The 20,716-nt window shown below is 41.0% G+C and overlaps 1 protein-coding gene across 4 annotated transcripts in view; it reads left to right on the top strand.

The window, feature by feature from the left end:
* The window catches only part of LOC126379575 (uncharacterized), a 30,120-nt gene extending 20,898 nt beyond the window's left edge, over positions 1–9,222 (top strand). For all 4 annotated transcript variants that reach the window (XM_050028380.1, XM_050028381.1, XM_050028379.1 and 1 more), the window contains 6 exons: positions 865–981; positions 1,804–1,975; positions 2,623–2,799; positions 6,937–7,064; positions 7,805–7,979; positions 8,940–9,222. In XM_050028380.1, coding sequence (XP_049884337.1) covers positions 865–981; positions 1,804–1,975; positions 2,623–2,799; positions 6,937–7,064; positions 7,805–7,979; positions 8,940–8,991 — 821 coding nt within the window. In that variant the 3' untranslated portion in view covers positions 8,992–9,222. The remainder of the gene's footprint in view (positions 1–864; positions 982–1,803; positions 1,976–2,622; positions 2,800–6,936; positions 7,065–7,804; positions 7,980–8,939) is intronic.
* The last annotated feature ends 11,494 nt before the right edge of the window (positions 9,223–20,716 follow it).

The raw sequence follows: 20,716 nt of genomic DNA, 5'->3' as shown, positions 1-20,716 counted from the left end.
ACGGTGCTAGGCCCGCAGTACTGTCTGTTTTGTTTGTATGTTTCTTTTGTCTTTTCTGTTGTGTACAAATTAAATTATGACCTAAGTATGTAAGTACTTTTAGCGGCGAGGGTATGCTACCGCCAAAGGATGTTTTCGTGGTACCCGAACTGAGCATAGTACCCCGCTAGCCACAAGATGGTAGTTTGACTAGGGATCGACGATCCTACAGTGTTGTGTTGGAAGTTGTTTATATGCGTCTTGCTGTGTAAACTTCGATATCGCGTTTCACGACTGCTTGAAGACTGCATTATTTCCACATAACACAAAGATGTAGGTTAACCTCTTTTTTTGACGTGACTATTTGTAGATTTGCCGCAGATGGCATTAACAACTTGGCCGGACAAATGGGGAGCGCTGAAGGCTCTCACCCGGTACAACGTTTAAGACAACAGGCCTGAGGGAGCCCAGTTGGGCGCGAACCTCGGCTCAAGGCGTCGTCTGAGAGGAAAAATATTTGAAAGAATTAATCGACCCACTAGGGCCGATAGGGGGGATAAGCGCTGATTGAGGGAAATCGTCGACCACGCCGGCGGGGTCGGTATCGGGGTCCTGATTGGCTGCCTCTATGGCTAGAGTAATCGGGTCGTCGGGATCGTATACCGGTACCTTCGGACGCCGATATTTTTCAGCACCGTCCCTAAGCGGGATGTAGTTAATGCCATCTGCGGCAAATCTACAATAAGTCACGTCAAAAAACAAAAAACAAAAAAAAAAAAAAGAACCGGCGGCGCCATATTCCTTATTCTATGCCGGCGCTCCCCGAAGCCGGTGTACCACAGCCCAGTTGTTTTTATTTTTTTATGTTTAACATTTGTTTTTTAGTTTTTCTGTTGAAATCCGATTCGCGGGCGGACAAGGACAAAAACGATGAAGGCAGATGGGACGGGGAGCTCCGCCGCGAGTTGTCAGACTCGGCCTACTTCGCAACCAAAGAAAAAGGTAAAGCTGTTGCTAATTTCTGCAGACGCCATCTAATTTTATTTTAAGTTATATCTGTCATTTTCTTATTCGTTAAAAAGGAAAGGGACGGTTAATCGACAGGCATAAAATTGTTTTAAGTTTACGCGGTTATAATAACGGGTTCTTACCGCGTTTAAATGGGGATATGAGACTCCCGATATAAGAACCCGGGTAAGAACCCGTTATTGTGTGCTTTAATTAGGCATAAAATTTATGGAACACACGTCAATTTTAAACAGAAATCTAAAACAACCGTCTAAAAATTATACATCGGCCAATAACCCGACAGAATTACTTAAACTTAATTCTGCCAGTCTACTGACAGGACGTCAAACGGATTACAATCCGTTGGTTGGTATGCATACCAGCGAGATACGTTTTGTAATCGCACGGGTTATTCATTCATTTTAAAATTAACTTGTTGCCAGTCATCCGTCCCTTTCCTTTTCGTCGGATAAAAAAATGACGAGTATAACTTGAATAAGTTACCTAAAGACAAACAAACGGACATACTTACTAACATAAAAACATGTAAACGTAAGTACTTTAAAGAATTTATACTTGGGTTCTAAAGATGTAACGTAATGTTATGATATTATTGTAACGAGCGAGCAATTTTCATTCGCTTCTCGCATAAGCCTTATTCAGGCTTTTAGATAAGCGTCTTATACTGTGTACTTAAATAAATAATTTGTAAAGTGTTTTGAACCAAATAAATAAAAAAAAAACTTAAAATAAAATTAGGAGGTGTCTGCAGGAATCAGGGCCATTATGTTAATATTTTTTTACTGAATCGTTTAGCGGAAAGCCTAGACTACAAGTTCAACTATAGCATAATGGAAGAAGTCTATATCAGGATGGAGAGATTTGACAACACCACATCTCTTCGCCGTAACGATTACTGGCCGTTCAACGACTGGGGACGGAATGTCCTCCGACAGTGCAAATCGATCACTACCAGCTTTCGAACCGCGTAAGATAACACCCAAACTTTCTTTTTCGTTACGTGACTTATTGTAGATTTGCCGCAGATGGCATTAACTACTTGGCCGGACAAATGGGGAGCGCTGAGGGCTCTCACCCGGTACAAAATTTAAGACAACAGGCCTGAGGGTGCCCAGTAGGGCGTGCTCAGGGCGTCGTCTGAGAGGAAAAATATTTGAAAGAATTAATCGACCCTAGTGGGTCGATAGCGATAAGCGCTGAATGAGGGAAATCGTCGACAGTATCGGGGCCCTGAAGTGTTTGGTGTCACGAGCTGATCCGAGGGTGCCCAGTACACAAAGACCCGTATTGAAACATAACTCGAACCTTAACGGCTCGGTGGTCCAGTAGTTGAGCTTTGGGCTCACGATCCGGAGGGCCCGGGGTCGAATCCCGGTGGGGACATATCACAAAAATCACTTTGTGATCCCTAGTTTGGTTAGCGCGTTACAGGCTGATCACCTGGTGCATATTAAAGCCGGTGGTCCCGGTTACTACTTACTGATGTACTTAAGTAAGTAGTCATTACATGAGCCATGTCAGGGGCCTTTGGCTGCTCAACAGTAACCTTGACAACAGGGTTGATGAGGTCAGAAATCCACCTCACAGCCCACACGATAGAAGAATATGTTTCAGACTAACAGACTTCCGTCGATACTTCCCGCTGAGGGTCACGTATAGTGAGACCCTGGAGTATGAAGTCGGGTACCTGGCTTACACCATCATAATCAAATACCAGAACCTGTTGGAGCTGTTCTACATAATCCATGTACGGTACGCGCTACAGAACAAGACGGATAAAGCTACGACTAGGTAAGTAAGGGTGCTACCAGACCAATCGATCGATCATCGATCGACGGCATCGATCAACGTCGATCGAAGTTGATCGACTGGTCTGGTAACTTTAATTGATCGACAGATACTGTTCGATTAAGCAATCGATCGATTGCCGGGCGATGACACCGATCGATGGGTGTTACCTGACCAATTGATCAATCATCGATCGACGGCATCGATCAACGTCGATCGAAGTTGATCGACTAGTATGGTAGCTTTAATTGATCGACAGATACCATTCGACTCCATCGATCGATGCCGTCGATCGATAATCGATCCGTCGGTCTGGTAGAAACTATCGATCGACGTCGACTATTCCATTCTACCATCGATCGATGCCGTCGATCGATGGTCGATCGATTGGTCTGGTAGAAACTATCGATCGACGTCGACTATTCCATTCTACCATCGATCGATGCTGTCGATCGATGATCGATCGATTGGTCTGGTAGCACCCTAACTGCAGCTTTTTGTTTTTTTTAAACCCGCACTTGGCAACATTTGACGCGCGACATGTCAAATGTTGCCATGTGGAAGTCGCGTTTCCACTAGTCATTATAATCATAGTCATTTATTTGCGATTGAGAAGGGTAAGTACATTACTTTGTTGGTCGTCATTAAAATTAGTTCCTCCTAGTCAGCTCCTGATGCATGCAAATATTTAACACGTACACATATTATAAAATTAAAAATATCAAATACACTTCTCATCAAAAAAATCGAAACACCTTGCAAGTTTACGTTTTGTCAGGATTATCAGAAAAATGTGTACATTTAGGAATAAATGTTAAATGTCGTTTAATAGTGAGTAATATGAGCTTATCAAATCTTAATGTTAATGTTCTAAATTTAAATGAATTTTTCATAGGTTTCGTATTTTGTTAAATGAGTCATTTTTATTCCGTATGGAGTATAAAGGAAATGGATAAAACAACACACGTAAATGAAAAAAAAAGCTAAAAAACGTTTATTTAATAACTTGTATTCCCTCCCCGAGCTCTAATTACTGCTTCCATACGGTTCTTCATCGATCGGATGAGAGTCACGATCACATGCTGTGGTATATTGTCCCATTCCTCTTGGATTGCATCTTGCAGCTGGCTAAGTGTTTCTGGGGCAGGATCTCTTGCTCGAATTCGTCTCTTTAATTCATCCCACAGATGTTCAATGGGATTCATGTCCGGGCTTCTTGCTGGCCATTCCATAATAGAGATATCGACTTCGTTAAGATAATCTCGTACGACGCCCGCGGTGTGAGCCCTAGCATTGTCGTGCATGAATATGAAGCCGTTGCCAATAAAATGTGCATAGGGCATCACATGAGGCTCGAGACACTCTTCGACGTACCGATGACAGTTTAGTGCAGGCAGACGTGGCCCAGACACGAAAGCAAGCTCTGTCTTACCGTCGGCGCTGATTCCTCCCCAAACCGTCCACGAACCGCCACCATAGCTGACCTTTTCTTCAATGCAGCATTGTGCATAGCGTTCTCCGTCTCTTCTGTAGACCTTGTTCCTTCCGTCGTTACCATACAGCATAATTTTACACTCATCAGAAAAGAGAACTTTGCTCCACTGTAGGTATGACCAATTAAGGTGCTCACGTGCAAAGTTAAGGCGCGCTCTTCGATGGTCTGCAGTTAATTTCGGCCCATTTGCTGGCTTATGCGGTACCAGTCCACGATCCTTCAACCTTCTTCTAATTGTAGAGTCACTTACAGCCACCCTTCTTACAACACGAAGCCGCTGCTGCAGTTGAAAAGCGTTAAGGCGTCGATTTCTTAAAGAAGTTGTTACAATAAATCGATCATCTCGCTCAGAAGTGACCCGATTCCTGCCAGATCCTGAACGGCGCGTGAACAAACCAGTCTCCCGATAACGTTTATAGACTCTATGAACAGATGACAGGCTTAGATGCAGTCTTGCAGCCACAACACGCTGACTAAGGCCAGAATCCAGCAATGCCACAACTTGGGCGGCTTCTGTGGGCGAAGTATCCATACGTTTTAGAAAAAAAACCTTTTTTCAGACGTCCCAAAGTCACAGTATTGAAATAAAAAACAAAAAGTTTAAGGATAGGCGCCAATTTTTAGTTTTTAAACGCTAAATGTACTCCAACCCTAAACACACATTTGTCTCAAAACAGTGATTCATTTCGTTTATAAGATAAACAAATGAAATTCTAATTTTGAATTTAGAATTTTCGCTTATTACTGTAATGGCCAAACTGCCAGCTATACATTTATGTATTTTTTTTCATCGTATGAATTCTTTTTTGTGTTAAATTCGGACAGAAACAATGAAAACGGAAGTGTTTCGATTTTTTTGATGAGAAGTGTATATATCAAAATTATAGATACAATGCATCATTGGCCCCGATTCCTGCAGACACCTCCTAATTTTATTTTAAGTTATAGCCGTCATTTTCTTTTCCGTCGAAAAGGAAAGGGACAGATGATTGACAGCTCTTAATTTTAGGAAGAATGAGTAAATGAATGAATAGCCCGGGCGAATCAAAAAGGTATCTCGCTGGTATGCAAACCGTTGTGTGTGCTGTCAACTTAATTCTGTCGGGTTATTGGCTAATGTAACATTTTTAGACGGTGGTTTTAGATTTGTGCTTAAAATTGACGTGTGTTCCATAAATTTTATGCTTGTCGATTACCCGTCCCTGTCCTTTTCGGCGGATAAGAAAATGACAGATATAACTTAAAATAAAATTAGATGGTATTTACAGGAATTAGCACCACTGTCATTGTCATAAACCATATACTTTAATTAACCCATCATCCGTCTTCTTTATGGTCCAAAAACTCTTTGACAGTATAAAATCTGTACTTACTGAAGAAGCCAACTAAGTATATGAGGTTTTTGTAAATCTAGCTAGAGGTAGTTCCCTGCTTGACTTCGGAATCTTGGCAACATTTGACGCGCCACATGTTGAAAGTTGGCGCGGAAGTCGCGTATCCACTGAGCGTCCTTCCAGAAACAGTTTCTAAGGACATCTCCAATTTTATTTATTTATTTATTTATCGTTTATTTCAGGTACTAGTCCCATAGCATTACAAATTACATTTCAATACAATAAAACAAAATAAAATAAAATACCATGCAATAAATTAAATTAAATGGTTAAACATGTCAACAGGATATATACATTATGTCCCATATAAATAATCTTGTTAAAATTCGTGTCATGTATATAAAAGCCGTAGTATATAGATACTACTATCTTGTTCGGGGATGCACGTGCTCTCTGTTCGAAGGAGGCCCTCAGATTTCTTAGTACCGCGAAAAAATCGTTGACCCTATGCTCAGCAAACATGCCAGACGCGCTACACCGCCACGGTAATCGCATCATGCCTTTAAAAGCATTATTATATTGCACTCTCAGGGTGTTATATGAGTGCTTTGTAAATGAGTACCATAGGTGGCTGGTGTAGAACGCCTGGCAGTATGCCTTGAACAGGGTAACCTTCGCATCGTTCGAGCAGCGAGCAAACCTCCTCGCCAGCATGTTGCTTCGCATGGCCAGCGCACGTCGCTGCCGCTCTAGGTCGTCATCGTCTTCAAGGGTCTCAGTGACAATATGACCCAAGTATTTAAACTTAGATACAAGTCTAAGTTGAGTGCCGCAAAGATAGACGGGAAGAGGGTTCTCAGGGCTTTTGTTATACCTAAACACCATGACTTCCGTCTTCCTTAGGTACGTTGTACTTCAATCCATGGGCTAGGGCATACTTTTCGCAGACAGATATAAGTTGCCTCAGACCCCTTACAGAGGGGCTGAGCAACACCATATCGTCCGCATAGCTTAAGTTATTTATCAACATACCGTTAACGTAACAGCCGACCTTGGTGTGGCTCAGCCCCTCTATAAGGGCGTTGACATATAAGTTGAACAGGATCGGCGAGGTCAGCCCACCCTGTCTAACCCCACATTCTAGCTTGTAGCTTTCAGAATCAACATTACCCCATCTCACAACGTTGGTTTGGTTTGCGTACCAGTACTCCATCAGACATTGACCAATATGGTCAATGTACTTAAGTCCTTCTAGGTCTTCCTCTGCCAGCCCTACCATCATCTGATACGATTCCCTTTGCTACATTTCAGGTTTATGTTCTACATGTACCGTAATATGTTACACCTGGGTACAAGTATAGTCCACCTCTGTAACATGATGCATGAGGTGGAAAGGAAATACAAAGGATACGTCGGACTCTGGTCGATCAATGTAACATGTAAGTCAGATAGATGTTTATTTTTATTTTTTTAAAGAACCTCTAGGGCCCTGTGCCGAGGTTTTTCTTGCAGCTTCTTTTCCCCGTCTATACAGGTTGTGAGAAGCTGCAGTAGTTTTAGGCGGATGAGACGTTCGTTATGTAAAAATTGACGATTCAAAGTGTAACTATGTTACCTACTGAATAAAGATATTTTTGAATTTGAATTTGAATCTTCGAACACCACGGTCAATATCCACCAATCCACCAGTGACCACACACACGCAAGCACGCACGCACACAAGCACGCATAAGCACGCGCACTCACGAAACCAGAAATCATGGATAAACTTGTTGAAGGTCAATGTAACATTTTTGTAACATAAATGTTTATGGCCAGAGCCGGGATTCCAACCCGTGACGCGTAAGTCACGCGTTGTCCGACGCAGATGGCATAACTACTTGGCCGGACAAATGGGGAGCGCTAAGGGCTCTAAGGGCTCTCACCCGGTAAAAAAATTAAGACAGCAGGCCTGAGGGTGCCCAGTTGGGCGCGGCCCAGGGCGTCGTCTGAGAGGAAGAATATTTGAAAGAATTAATCGACCCTAATGGGTCGATAGCGATAAGCGCTGATTGAGGGTAATCGTCGACCACGCCAGCGGGATCGGTATCGGGGTTCTGAAGTGTGTGGTGTCGCGGGCTGATTGGCCGCCTCTAAGGCTTGAGAATATGCGATAATATCACATCTCAATCCATTGCAGGGAAAATGAAGAAAAAAAAGAAGAAGAAGAAATACAACAAAAACGGTCTGTTGACCCTTCAGCAGAAGATCCGACAGATTGAGAAGTGGAAGAAGGCTCAGGCCAAAAAGAAACGGCAGCAGCACCAAGCCGGGCATATAGTCATCTATGTGCCCACCCTGGAGCCCGCCAGGACGTGGGTTTCTTTTTTAATTTATTTCAAGGTCAATGAGGGACTTTGCGACTTTGATATTTATTTATTTATATTATGGACAACTTGCAATTTACACTTTGCACATGCAAAGTTACAGACAATAAAAAAAAAGATTAAGAGCTAGCCCAATTACAAGTAGTCACAGCATGCACAATCAAGTGAACAAGAAAAGCAAGATCAGGTGCTAATTCCTGTAAACCCCATCTAATTTTATTTTAAGTTATATCTGTCATTTTCTTATCCGCCGAAAAGGAAAGGGACGGGCAATCGACAAGCATACAATTTATGGAACACACATGAATTTTAAGCACAAATCTAAAACAACCGTCTAAAAATTTTACATTGGCCAATAACCCGACAGAATTATGTTGACAGCACACGTCAAAAGGTTTGCATACCAGCGAGATACCTTTTTACGAGTAATTCGCCCGGGTTATTGATTCATTTACTCATTCTTCCTAAAATTAAGAGCTGTCAATCATCCGTCCTGTTCCTTTTCGGCGGATCCCAGCAGATAAGAAAATTACAGGTTAAAATAAAATTAGATGGCGTCTGCATTTTTTTTTTGACGTGACTTATTGTAGATTTGCCGCAGATGGCATTAACTACTTGGCCGGACAAATGGGGAGCGCTGAAGGCACAAAAGGCCTGAGGGTGCCCAGTTGGGCGCGAACCTCGGCTCAGGGCGTCGTCTGAGAGGAAAAATATTTGAAAGAATTAATCGACCCTAGTGGGTCGATAGCGATAAGCGCTGAATGAGGGAAATCGTCGACCACGCCGGCGGGGTCGGTATAGGGGTCCTGAAGTCAGGAATTAGCACCATTGTACGCATTAATATAGTTAATAATGACATAAAAAAGAAAAATAGGTACAAAAGCTGGACGCTTCTCTAAATGGGATCAAAATCGTTTTTCCTAGTGTGTGCTTCTACGATTGTTTCAGGAATTGGCCTCTCATCTACGGTTGGTCTATTGAAGATTTTTGGATGCATTAATGTTTTAAACGAGGAACCAGACAACGTTCTCCACAAAATATACAGAATGCGCTGTACATTGACTTCGTTTAACGTTCTAATTGCATGGTTAACAGACATCTCTTTTACCTTTATATAAAGTAAATAATGACCCTTCTTTCTTACTCCTAAGCATAACACACCTTTCACCCATTATTGCGTATTTAATCGAAGACGAAAGTCAAAGAGAGACGTCGTATTTGTTCTCGAATTCAAGTTTGGATCATAAATGTTTCGTTCAACCAACAATCTGTCTCTAAATATTCCTTCCCATTCCTCAATTTTCTACTCCAAGTCGTTCACGGTGTATGCTGTCCGTTTGTGGAATTCTCTGCCTAAAAGAATTAGGAGAGCTTCGTCATTGGAGTCATTTTTTGTTTTGTATCTAGACACGCGGTCGCGTGTCAAGCCAAGTTCATTTTGTTTTTTCCTGTTTGTGCAATAAAGTATTTGTTATGTTATGTTTATTACGTGCTCAGCGGTGAAGGAAAACATCGTGAGGAAACCCACATTCCCGAGAAATCCACCTTCGGAGGTATGTGACCTAACCTGTATTGGGCTGGTTTTCCCTTCGCGTGTTGGAGGGTCAGACAGGCAGTCGCTTCTGTAAAAAACCGGACCTGTCAAAAACTACCTAGTTCCTGATATTATAGAACTGCAGGGTGTTAGGGACACCGTAACGATAGTTAGTATCAAGTGGAATTTTCCCGAGGAGCTCGGTGGCGCAGCGGTAAACGCGCTCGGTCTGCGATTGTTGAAGTTAAGCAACTTTCGCAAAGGCCGGTCATAGGATGGGTGACCACAAAAAAAAAGTTTTCATTTCGAGCTCCTCCGTGCTTCGGAAGGCATGTTAAGCCGTTGGTCCCGTCTGCATTAGCAGTCGTTAATATCCATCAATCCGCACTGGGCCCGCGTGATGGTTTAAGGCTCGATCTCCCTATCTATCCCTAGGGAAGGCCCGTGCACCAGCAGTGGGTACGTTAAAGGGCTGGTGATGATGATGAATTTTCCATCGCAAAAGTATAGGATTGAAACTAATGAATTTTGCGACGGAAAATTTCACTTGATATTAACTCAGGATCATTGTCTGAATCATACCCCACAGTATTCGTTACGATGTCCCTAACACCCTGTATATTTTAATATATTGTTGTGTCGAGAACAGTCGGAATAAAGCGAGACAAAAATATAACATCAATTTGGTGCGCCATTATGAAGGAGCACATACCTACAATAATAAATAAGTAATCTACACAACTAATTATGTCCACATTAATCAAAGAAACGAGATAAGCAACCAACTATTGACAAAAAACTTGAACATTTTATCGCTATCACGCGAAGAACACATAGCGTGACGTAATCATTCGCCATTTTAATTTTATAGTGAACTTATCAGTCACTAGCCGTCAGTCATACCGCCCATACGTCCGCCATTCTGTATTACTCGACCAAATACAACTGTCAATAAAATATTCACGAGTCAATACGCCGCCGCGACCTTTTAAAAAGGTAGGGTAATCGCGAGTGTTTACTTTTTTCCAAAGTGTAATTCGCATACCTGTATGGGCATAGTTCCCTTTGCCTTATCCTTCGGGGAAAACCAAAACAAAAAAAAAAAAAGTAATTCGCATACAGCCTCTTTAGACATTATTAAAAAAACGTGGATTAGGTATTTTATAGTGACGTGTTGTGTCGTATAATTTGGATTGTTTTTACAAGTGAGTAAGTAAGATTTGATTATTTTGAATAATATGATGTAATACCTACATAGTTCAAATCTTGTTTTGCCAATAAGAGATAAACTCAAGGCCATATTTATTGAAATTGGCGCCATAGACTTTTTAATCGATTGCGTTCAAATAACATTTCTGTTGTCATTAAAGTGTTTGACTAGAATTTTGAACTTTGTTTACGAAAGCAAAGAATATAAATTACTACGGGATTGATACGATGAAGTGTTGTGATATATGACATTATGTCGACTTACCCGTAGATACGGAGTGTGCGGGGTGTGAGGGGGGGAGATAAGTCCGGCTAAATTATAATGGCTTTTATGACGCGTTCTATAAAGTATAGATACCTAGTTACCTTATTATTGTTTTCCTTATAAGCTACTAACTGTAGCTGATACTCGTTCTTAAATATTCATAAATGTTAAATGGTGATAGAGTGAGAAACAGTGTGATGAGAGAGAGAGAGAGAGAGAGGTGTAAAAGACGATATAGTGACTAAGATTGAGAAGGGAATGTTAAGTTGGTTTGGACACGTAGAGCGGATGAAGAATAGATTACGAAAGCATGTAAAGCGAAGGTTGGTGGTAGGGCTGGCATAGAAAGACCTAGAAGATACATTGACCAAATTGCAGATGTCCTTAGAAAAGTACGATCTACTCTGAACCGGCGTGCGTGTATGAAACGATTGATCGAAGCAAATGGAATTCCATAGTCTCTGCTTACCCCGGTGGGAAATAGGCGCGAGTTTATGTATCTATACATACTCTATATATACTCTCATAAACAGCCTATATACGTCCCACTGCTGGGCACAGGCCTCCCCTCAATCGACCGGAGGGGGTATGGAGCATACTCCACCACGCTGCTCCACTGCGGGTTGGTGGAGGTGTTTTTTACGGCTAATAGCCGGGACCAACGGCTTAACGCGCCCTCCGAAGCACGGAATCATCTTACTTTTTCGGACAATCAGGTGATTCAAGCCTGAAAAGTCCTTACCAAACAAAGGACAGTCTCACAAAGTGATTTCGACAATGTCCCCATCGGGAATCGAACCCGGACCTCCAGATCGTGAGCCTAACGCTCTAACCAGTGGACCACGGAGGCTCTAACATAAGTTCACGACTATATTCCAATTGGGGTAGTCAGAGGTACATCCATCGTACCCACACCTCACCGAGCTTTATATTAGACCAACGTGGTTGGTTTAAACTTGTGTTTTAATCATAATATTTGATATGACCTAGTCTCCAGGACTTGTGCCCAGTTAATGGCAATCATCATCATCATCATCATCAGTCCATTAACATGCCCACTGCTGGGGCACGGGCCTTCCTGGATGGATAGGGAGATCGGGTCTTAAACCATCACGCGGGCCCAGTGCGGATTGATGGTTATTAACGACTGCTAATGCAGCCGGGACCAACGGCTTAACGTGCCTTCCGAAGCACGGAGTCCTATGACCGGCCATTGCGAAAGTTGCTTAACTTTAACAATCGCAAACCGAGCGCGTTTACCGCTGCGCCACCGAGCTCCTCGGTTAATGGCAATAGGCTGGCCTATTACATGGAGCTTAAACATAGCTGGCGAGGAGTGGTTGTTGAAATGAAATAAAAATTTATTGTCATAAATGTGGTAGGTATAGATGGAAGTGAAGCTTATAGCGCTCAGCACATTTAGGCATTTTGTGACATACAATAATAATTATATAAGGTAGGTACTTACTTACAAATAATTACAAAAATACTTATCTATATAAATAAAAGGAAAAAAATGTATTTATAAACTTAAAAACTCACTTCACAGTAAAAAACAAAGTCGCTTTTTCTGTCCCTATATCCCTATGTACGCTTAAATCTTTAAAACTACGCAACGGATTTTGATGCGGTTTGTTTAATAGATAGAGTGATTCAAGAGGAAGGTTTATATGTATAATAACATCCATTAAATAGTGGAGAAATACTGAGGATACCTAAATATTTTTGAGGTTTTCAATGTGATGTCGTAAATAATTTAATTTTTTCCTCAGCACTGCATCTGAGCGAAGCCGGGGCGGGTCGCTAGTAGTTACGTTAAGTTTTCGTTACGATTTCACTAACACCCTGTATATTTGATTTTTCCTGTTATTAAATAACAAATCATAAATTTTATGATCTGCACTTCTCCAGAAGACTATTTAAGAAAGATATTTGAGAAGAGTCTGCCCTTATATACACATACACACATACGGTAACGAGTACTAAATAATATGTACATACACTTTGAAACCATGTCACATTAACTTTTTTGACAAATTAAACCGTATGTACTTACTTACGTTTAAATCTCTCTCAGTCATCAAACCTACGTTATTTTATGTTATTCAAATTTAAAAATATCTTTATTCAGTAGGTAACATAGTTACACTTTGAATCGTCAATTTTTACATAACGAACGTCTCATCCGCCTAAAACTACTGCAGCTTCTCACAACCTGTATAGCCGGGGAAAAGAAGCTGCAAGAAAAACCTCGGCACAGGGCCCTAGACGTTCTTTAAAAAAATAAAATAAACATAAAATATTGATATACAATTGATGTTATGTTATGTTATGTGAGCCGCGGTAGCCCAGTTGGTAGAACGCTTGCTCACTTTGAGGTCGCAGGTTCGAATCCAGCACAGGCCTAAACCAATGATAGCCGAATTTGTTTTCGAATTAATGTTTGGATCATAAATTATTATCACGTGATCAGTGAAGGAAAATATCGTGAGGTAACTGACATTCCCGAGAAATGCATTTTCTTAAGTAACCTAAACTGTATTAGGCTGGATTTCCCTTCGAGGGGTTGGAAGGTCTGACAGGCAGTTTCTGTAAAAAACCGGACCTGTCAAATCTTCAGGTTAGGTAAGCGGAACTGTGAAAAACGGGATAATGCCATGGAGATGATGATGATGAATAAGTTTAGTCCCCCAAAAGACGCCTAACTGCACTAACGCACGGGTACTTAACTATTTCCTCTCACTTATGGCCTTTTGACTGGACTTTGGACTTAGAAAATTGCACTAAACTGGACTTTGGCCGGCCTTCAAACGCCCACATAATAGTGCTAATGTAATATTGTATTTTGTAACTTGGCAAACTTAAGTCCATGTGTAAAATACATATTACATACTCAGGCTGTATACGTCCCACTGCTGGGCACAGGCAGAGGTGACCACAAGTTCACGCTTTAAACGCGGTAAGAACCCGTTATTATGTGTTTTAATTATGATACTGGTGGTAATTCCTGTAAATACCATGTATTTTATTTTAAGTTATATCTGTCATTTTCTTATCCGCCGAAAAGGAAAGGGACGGGTAATCGACAAGCATAAAATTTATGGAACACACGTCAATTTTAAGCACAAATCTAAAACAACCGTCTAAAAATTTTACATTGGCCAATAACCCGACAGAATTAAGTTGACAGCACACGTCAAACGATTTGCATACCAACGAGATACCTTTTCGATTCGCCCGGGTTATTGATTCATTTACTCATTCTTCCTAAAATTAAGAGCTGTCAATCATCCGTCTCTTTCCTTTTCGGCGGATAAGAAAATGACGGGTATAACTTAAAATAAAATTAGGAGGTGTCTGCAGGAATCGAGGCCAATAACCGCGTAAACTTAAAACAATGACCTAAAATAAAATTAGAAGGTATGTACAGAAATATTTCTATAAGTAAGTAAGTAAATTGTTATTGACTTCATCACACTTTGCGTCATATTAAATGTTCAGGTAACCATAACTGAATTGAATCATCAGGGAAAACCGCAGTCAGGGTTCATTTACATTTACCTACTAATTGCTGAGGTTAGGTCTTTTATACTGTTCCCGACGACCTGATTACTCCAGCCATAGAGGCAGCCAATCAGCTCGCGATATCAAACACTTCAGGACCCCGATACAGACCCCGCCGGCGTCATTCAGCGCTTATCGCTATCGACCCACTAGGATTGATTAATTCTTTCAAATATTTTTCCTCTCAGACGACGCCCTGAGTCGAGGTTCGCGCCCAACTGGGCACCCTCAGGCCTGTTGTCTTAAACGCTGTACCGGGTGAGAGCCTTCAGCGCTCCCCATTTGTCCGACCAAGTAGTTAATGCCATCTGCGGCAAATATACAATAAGTCACGTCAAAAAAAAAAATGTCTTTTATACATACAGGGTGTTAGTGACATCGTAACGAATACTAAGGGGGATGATTCAGACCATGATTCTGAGTTGATATCAAGTGGAAATTTCCGTCCCAAAATTCATGTTCTTTTTTAAATTATTTTCAATTCTATACTTTTGCGATCGAAAGTTTCACTTGATATTAACTCGGAATAGTGTGCTGAATCAGCCCCCTCAGTATTCGTTACGATGTCACTTACACCCCGTATCAGTACATACAGGTAGCCATACAAGTAGGTATGGGTGTAGGTGACACCGTAACGAATACTGAGGGGATGATTCAGGCCATGATTCTAAGCTGATATCAAGTGGAATTTTCTGTCGGAAAATTCATGATTTTTTTGTGTTTTTTTTTTAATTACTTACTTATTTTCAGTTCCATACTTATGCGACGGAAAATTCCACTTGATATCAACTCAGAATCATGGTCTGAATCATCCCCTTAGTATTCGTTATGGTGTCACTAACACCATGTATACATAAACTCACGCCTATTTCCCACCGGGGTAAACAGAGAGTACTATTGTAGGCAAATGTTAAGGTTTTTTTGCAGATAAACTAAATTCTAAGATTATGCTTCTATATCACTATCTCTGTATACCTACTTATATGACTGTTTGATATAATTTTGTTATTTAGTTTTACACGTGTTAACTAGACGTCTCGAGTACTACTATGATACCATGTCACAAACATATTTGACAAATTAAACCGTAAGTCTCATTAAATGTCAAATATGATAGTGCGACAGGGTTCTAAAGTGGGTAAATGATATTGAGCCTTCAGCGCTCCCCGTTTGTCCGGCCAAGTAGTTAATGCCATCTGCGGCAAATCTACAATAAGTCAAAAAAAAACAAGGACGTAAATTTTCTTCTTGAAAATCAAGTGAATTACTGAATAATGTATTTAATTACTTAATTAATAATGTACTTAAGTACTTAGTTAACAGCCTCCATGGTCTAGGGGTTTAGAGCGTTAGGCTCACGATCTGGAGGTCCGGGTTCGATTCCCGATGGGGACATTGTCGAAATCACTTTGTGAGACTGTCCTTTGTTTGGTAAGGACTTTTCAGGCTTGAATCACCTGATTGTCCGAAAAAGTAAGATGATTCCGTGCTTCGGAGGGCACGTTAAGCCGTCGGTCCCGGCTATTAGCCGTAAAAACACCTTCACCAACCCGCAGTGGAGCAGCGTGGTGGAGTATGCTCCATACCCCCTCCGGTTGATTGAGGGGAGGCCTGTGCCCAGCAGTGGTACGTATATAGGCAGTTTATGTATGTACTTAATTACTATCACTTGTCACATATAAAAGAAATATTAAAACTGTAATTAAATCTTATAAGTACTAAAACTTCAAAATTTCGTTGCAAAGTAAATATAATAAATGTTTTTATTGACGTGGGTAATTTCTTTATTACGAAATGGCAACACAGGGCGGGATGACGTCAGCTGGGCTAACCTTGAAATGTTAGCTGTCAGTTTTGAGCATACTTGGTTTTCCTACCTTTTTTTTTTGAAGTCGGTTAAAAATAGGGTTCAAGAGACCGACGTAGAACAGTTCAAGTGAAAGCGTCATGATACTGTATTGATTGCTGACGTAAGCCTATGCATAATATATTACAACCTGCTGTCAACGGCCAGGGACAGTATCGACTTATGTTCTAAATTACTTTTTTTTAGCGACTTATTGTAGATTTGCCGCAGATGTCATTAACTACTTGGCCGGACAAATGGGGAACGCTGAAGGCTCTCACCCGGTACGACGTTTAAGACAACAGGCCTGAGGGTGCCCAGTTGGGCGCGAACCTCGGCTCAGGGCGTCGTCTGAGAGGAAGAATATTTGAAAGGATCAATCGACCCTAGTGGGTCGATAGCGATAAGCGCTGAATGAGGGAAACTTGGCCTTCCAACCTGTCTGGCTTTGTGCTTCTGGTTACTTAGAGGTTCCCATCTCTCTTTCTGCCCGCCTTACTCGTATTAGAGAAAGGGTGTGTGTTTATGTACTTACCTATGAGCTCCGTTTTTACCGACTTCAAAAAAGGAGGAGGTTCTCAATTCGACCGTATATTTTTTTTTTTTTTATGTTGCGAGTGTCAGAATTTAGAGATAACAAATACTTACATGTAGGAAATACAACATTTCACTATCTACATCGTTAAGATATGAATATTATCAACTGTTATCAACAAAAGCAGAAAATTATGTGTCGATATAAATTAGTATATTGTTTCCGACAGAGGGACTGTGTCCTCTAACATGATGGACTAATGTTATGGGCGATAAGCTGAAATCCCTTATCACCATAAGGTTCATCATATCCAGCTTACGACATCGTATCAACAGTGGCTGCAAGTTGTCTTTGATTGCTTGTGGCTCTGCCCACCCCATAAGGGATTACGGGCGTGAGTTTATGTATGTATGTTCCAGGTCTAACCTATACCTAGATATCCTCAAGAGTCGAGAGTTCTTACCTTTGATGGATTTGCTCTTGGCTCCAGACTTGCCCGAAGGCATTGACGAGGCCTAAGATGGAGCTCGCCCAGAAGGTACCTGTTCACTCTGGCCTTGAAAGCACCCGGGTTATATGCATTCGGAAATACAGATGGCAGATAATTTCCACTCCCTAGCAGTGCGCATAATGAAGGACGATGCGAAGCGCTTTGTGCGAATAGTTGGGGTACATCTGCGGCAAATCTACAATAAGTCAGACACGTGTCTTTTCTATTCTTGACTCCGGCAATGGTTGTCTACTATGGACCCCGATACCGACCCCGCCGGCGTGGTCGACGACTTCCCTCAATCAGCGCTTCTCGCTATCGACCCCCTAGGGTCGATTAATTCTTTGAAATATTGTTCCTCTCAGACGACGCCCTGAGCCGAGGTTCGCGCCCGACTGGGCACCCTCGGGCCTGTGGTCTTAAACGTTGTACCGGGTGAGAGCCTTCAGCGCTCCCCATTTGTCCGGCCAAGTAGTTAATGCCACCTGCGGCAAATCTACAAAGTCACGTCATACGACGACTGGTTGCCATAAACCATAAAGTTGAAGTTAGTGGTTGCCCGAATCAACACATTATCTTTACTTTTCGTTTTATACTTAACTAGCTTTTGCCCGCGACTTCGTCCGCGTGGCGTGTTATAAAAGAGAGATCTTTGTGTGTGGGGCAGTGCATGTCAAATTTCAAGCATCTAACCTATGCAGTTTAGATTTTTTCATACAAATGTTTTTTCCCGCTAACTCCCGTTCCCGTGGGAATTTCGCAATATCATGTTGCAACTAAGCTTTAAGTTTACTAAGGTACCTGCATGCCAAATTTCAAGCGTCTAACTTAAGCGGTTTAGATTTTTCATACAAAAGGATTTTCCCGCTAATTCCCGTTTCTATGGGAATTCCGGGAATTCCTTTCTTAGTGCACCTCTACGGTACCTACGCTACGTCCCTTCCAAATTTCAATTGCCTACGTTTAGCCGTTTAGGCTGTGCGTTGATATGTCAGTCAGTCAGGTTCTCCTTTTATCATCATCATCAGCCGTATGACGCCCACTGCTGGGCATAGGCCCTTTTATATATTTATATAATATAAAATATATAATAAATAATATATTAAGGCGGTTAAAGTTTTCAAGGCATCGAGAATAATGCTTTAATGTGGTGTTGGTGTCGACAGGCTGTCCCTGGTGCAGTCACGATGTCGGAGGAGGTGCTGCCGATGATGAGGAGCCTCAGCCCCGACCCTGAGGACCTGGCCTCCGTCAACAAGAAGTATAAACTGGTGAGTTTTTACATTAACAGAAAGCTCGGTGAGGTGTGGGTACTTAGTTCAAATTGCGATGGATATACGATAAGGCGCAAAAGTCCAATCAGTTTCTTGCAAAGTAATAAATTAACTGGTTGCACCTAAGACCTCCTGGTTACATGTCGTTTCTGTAATAGACCAAAAACACCTACAAAAACATAAATTGTATAATTATGACAACTAATGGTTCATAATTTCACCACTGTTTACAAATAATTCGCTGGGCTCATTGACTGCACTTTTGCTCTTTGATTGTACCTGACCCCAATTGGGATATGGTCGTGAACTTATATTATGTTGAATCCTATTGAAATTAATATAATGACCACTGAATGCTATCTATGGCAAATCTACAAAAAGTCCTGTCAGAAACGATTTTCATTTCTCACTACTTGATCGGACAAATGGGGACCCCTGAGGGCTCTCACCTGGTAAAACCCCAATGTGAGGCCTGACTAATCTAATGTTGCGAAAATAATAAAATTTTGCTAAAACTTGTTTTTAAAACAGGTTTGCTCGTAGATATGTTTTAGTTAATATTCTTAAACATAACGCATTTAAATGATTAAATTATCATTTTTACAAGAGTACTATGATTGTTTGATCTTTTTTTTGTAAAGTAAGATGATTCCGTGCTTCGGAAGGCACGCTAAGCCGTTGGTCCCGGGCTACTAGCCCAAACATCTCTAACCTGCAGTGGAGCAGCGTGGTGGAGTACGCTCCATACCACTTCCGGTTATTGTGGGGAGGCCTGTGCCCACCAGTGGGACATTGAGGGCTATTAATAATAATAATAAGATGGAAATAACTAGCTTTCGAACCAAAAGCGTCTTCAAGTGGTATGTAGGTAAAAAAATAAAAATAAAAAATAAAATTGTTGTTCAAAATTCTAGATTAAGTAAATTAAATTCATCTTTTTTGGGGTTATGTATACGTTTTTACAATAAAATACCAGATAATATTTTAAATTTGTCAGAGAACAAATTTAAAGCTCATGTGAAGCTTACTTTATGTAAAAAAGCCTATTATAAGATTAATGATTACCTAAATGATAAAAATGTCTGGTATTGAATGTGTTCCTCTAGTTATTAAATAACTTGTAATGTACCCTCATTGATTTAAAAGATGTGTTGCTGTTGCAGTTTCTTGTCATTTCTTCTCCTCAGCCATAACACCTTGCGAAATGACGTAAATTCAGAAATGTTACATTGACCTTCAACAAGTTTATCCATGATAATTACGTTGAATAAATGATTCTGATTCTGATTCTGGTACAAGGAAAACAATCTTGTTACCCACGTATTGTAAACGTGTAACTAGTTACATAAGTAGGTACTGTAGCGTAGTTTTAATAAGTGGGTAGGTACCTACTTAGGTTCCCTAGGTAGTTACTGGTGCTCAGTAGTGCAGCAGATCACATGAAGAGATGGTCATTATGGTGCTTAACTAATTCCTTATTTCCTTGTGATTTAATTGTTGACTAGTTTTCCAAAGTTAGGTATATGTTTTTCAGACTATTTGAGATTTTTAATGGCGCCGATTCCTGCAGACACATCCCAATTTTATTTTAAGTTATACCTGTCTCTTTCTTATCCGCCGAAAAGCATAGGGACGGGTGATAGACAGCTGTTAATGTTAAAATAATAACCCGAGTGAATCAAATAGGTACCTAACTCGCTGGTATGCAACCCGTTTAACGTGTGCTATCTACTTAATTCTGTCGGGTTATTGGCCGATGTAAATTTTTAGAAGGCTGTTTTAGATTTCTGCCTAAATTGACGTGTGTTCCATATATGCCTGTCGATTACTCGTCCCTTTCCTTTTTGGCGGATAAGAAAATGACAGGTATAACAAAATAAAATTAGATGGTGTCTACAGGAATTAGCACCATTGTATTGTAGCATTTGTAGCTAAAGCATTAGAGCGCAAAGCGGAAACTGCGTTCTAGGAAACAATATAACTCATTATACCTACTAAATTACAAACA

Source organism: Pectinophora gossypiella, chromosome 29, assembly GCF_024362695.1.
Source record: "Pectinophora gossypiella chromosome 29, ilPecGoss1.1, whole genome shotgun sequence".
NCBI classification, from domain to species: domain Eukaryota; kingdom Metazoa; phylum Arthropoda; class Insecta; order Lepidoptera; family Gelechiidae; genus Pectinophora; species Pectinophora gossypiella.
This window is presented reverse-complemented; position numbering and strand designations above follow the sequence as displayed.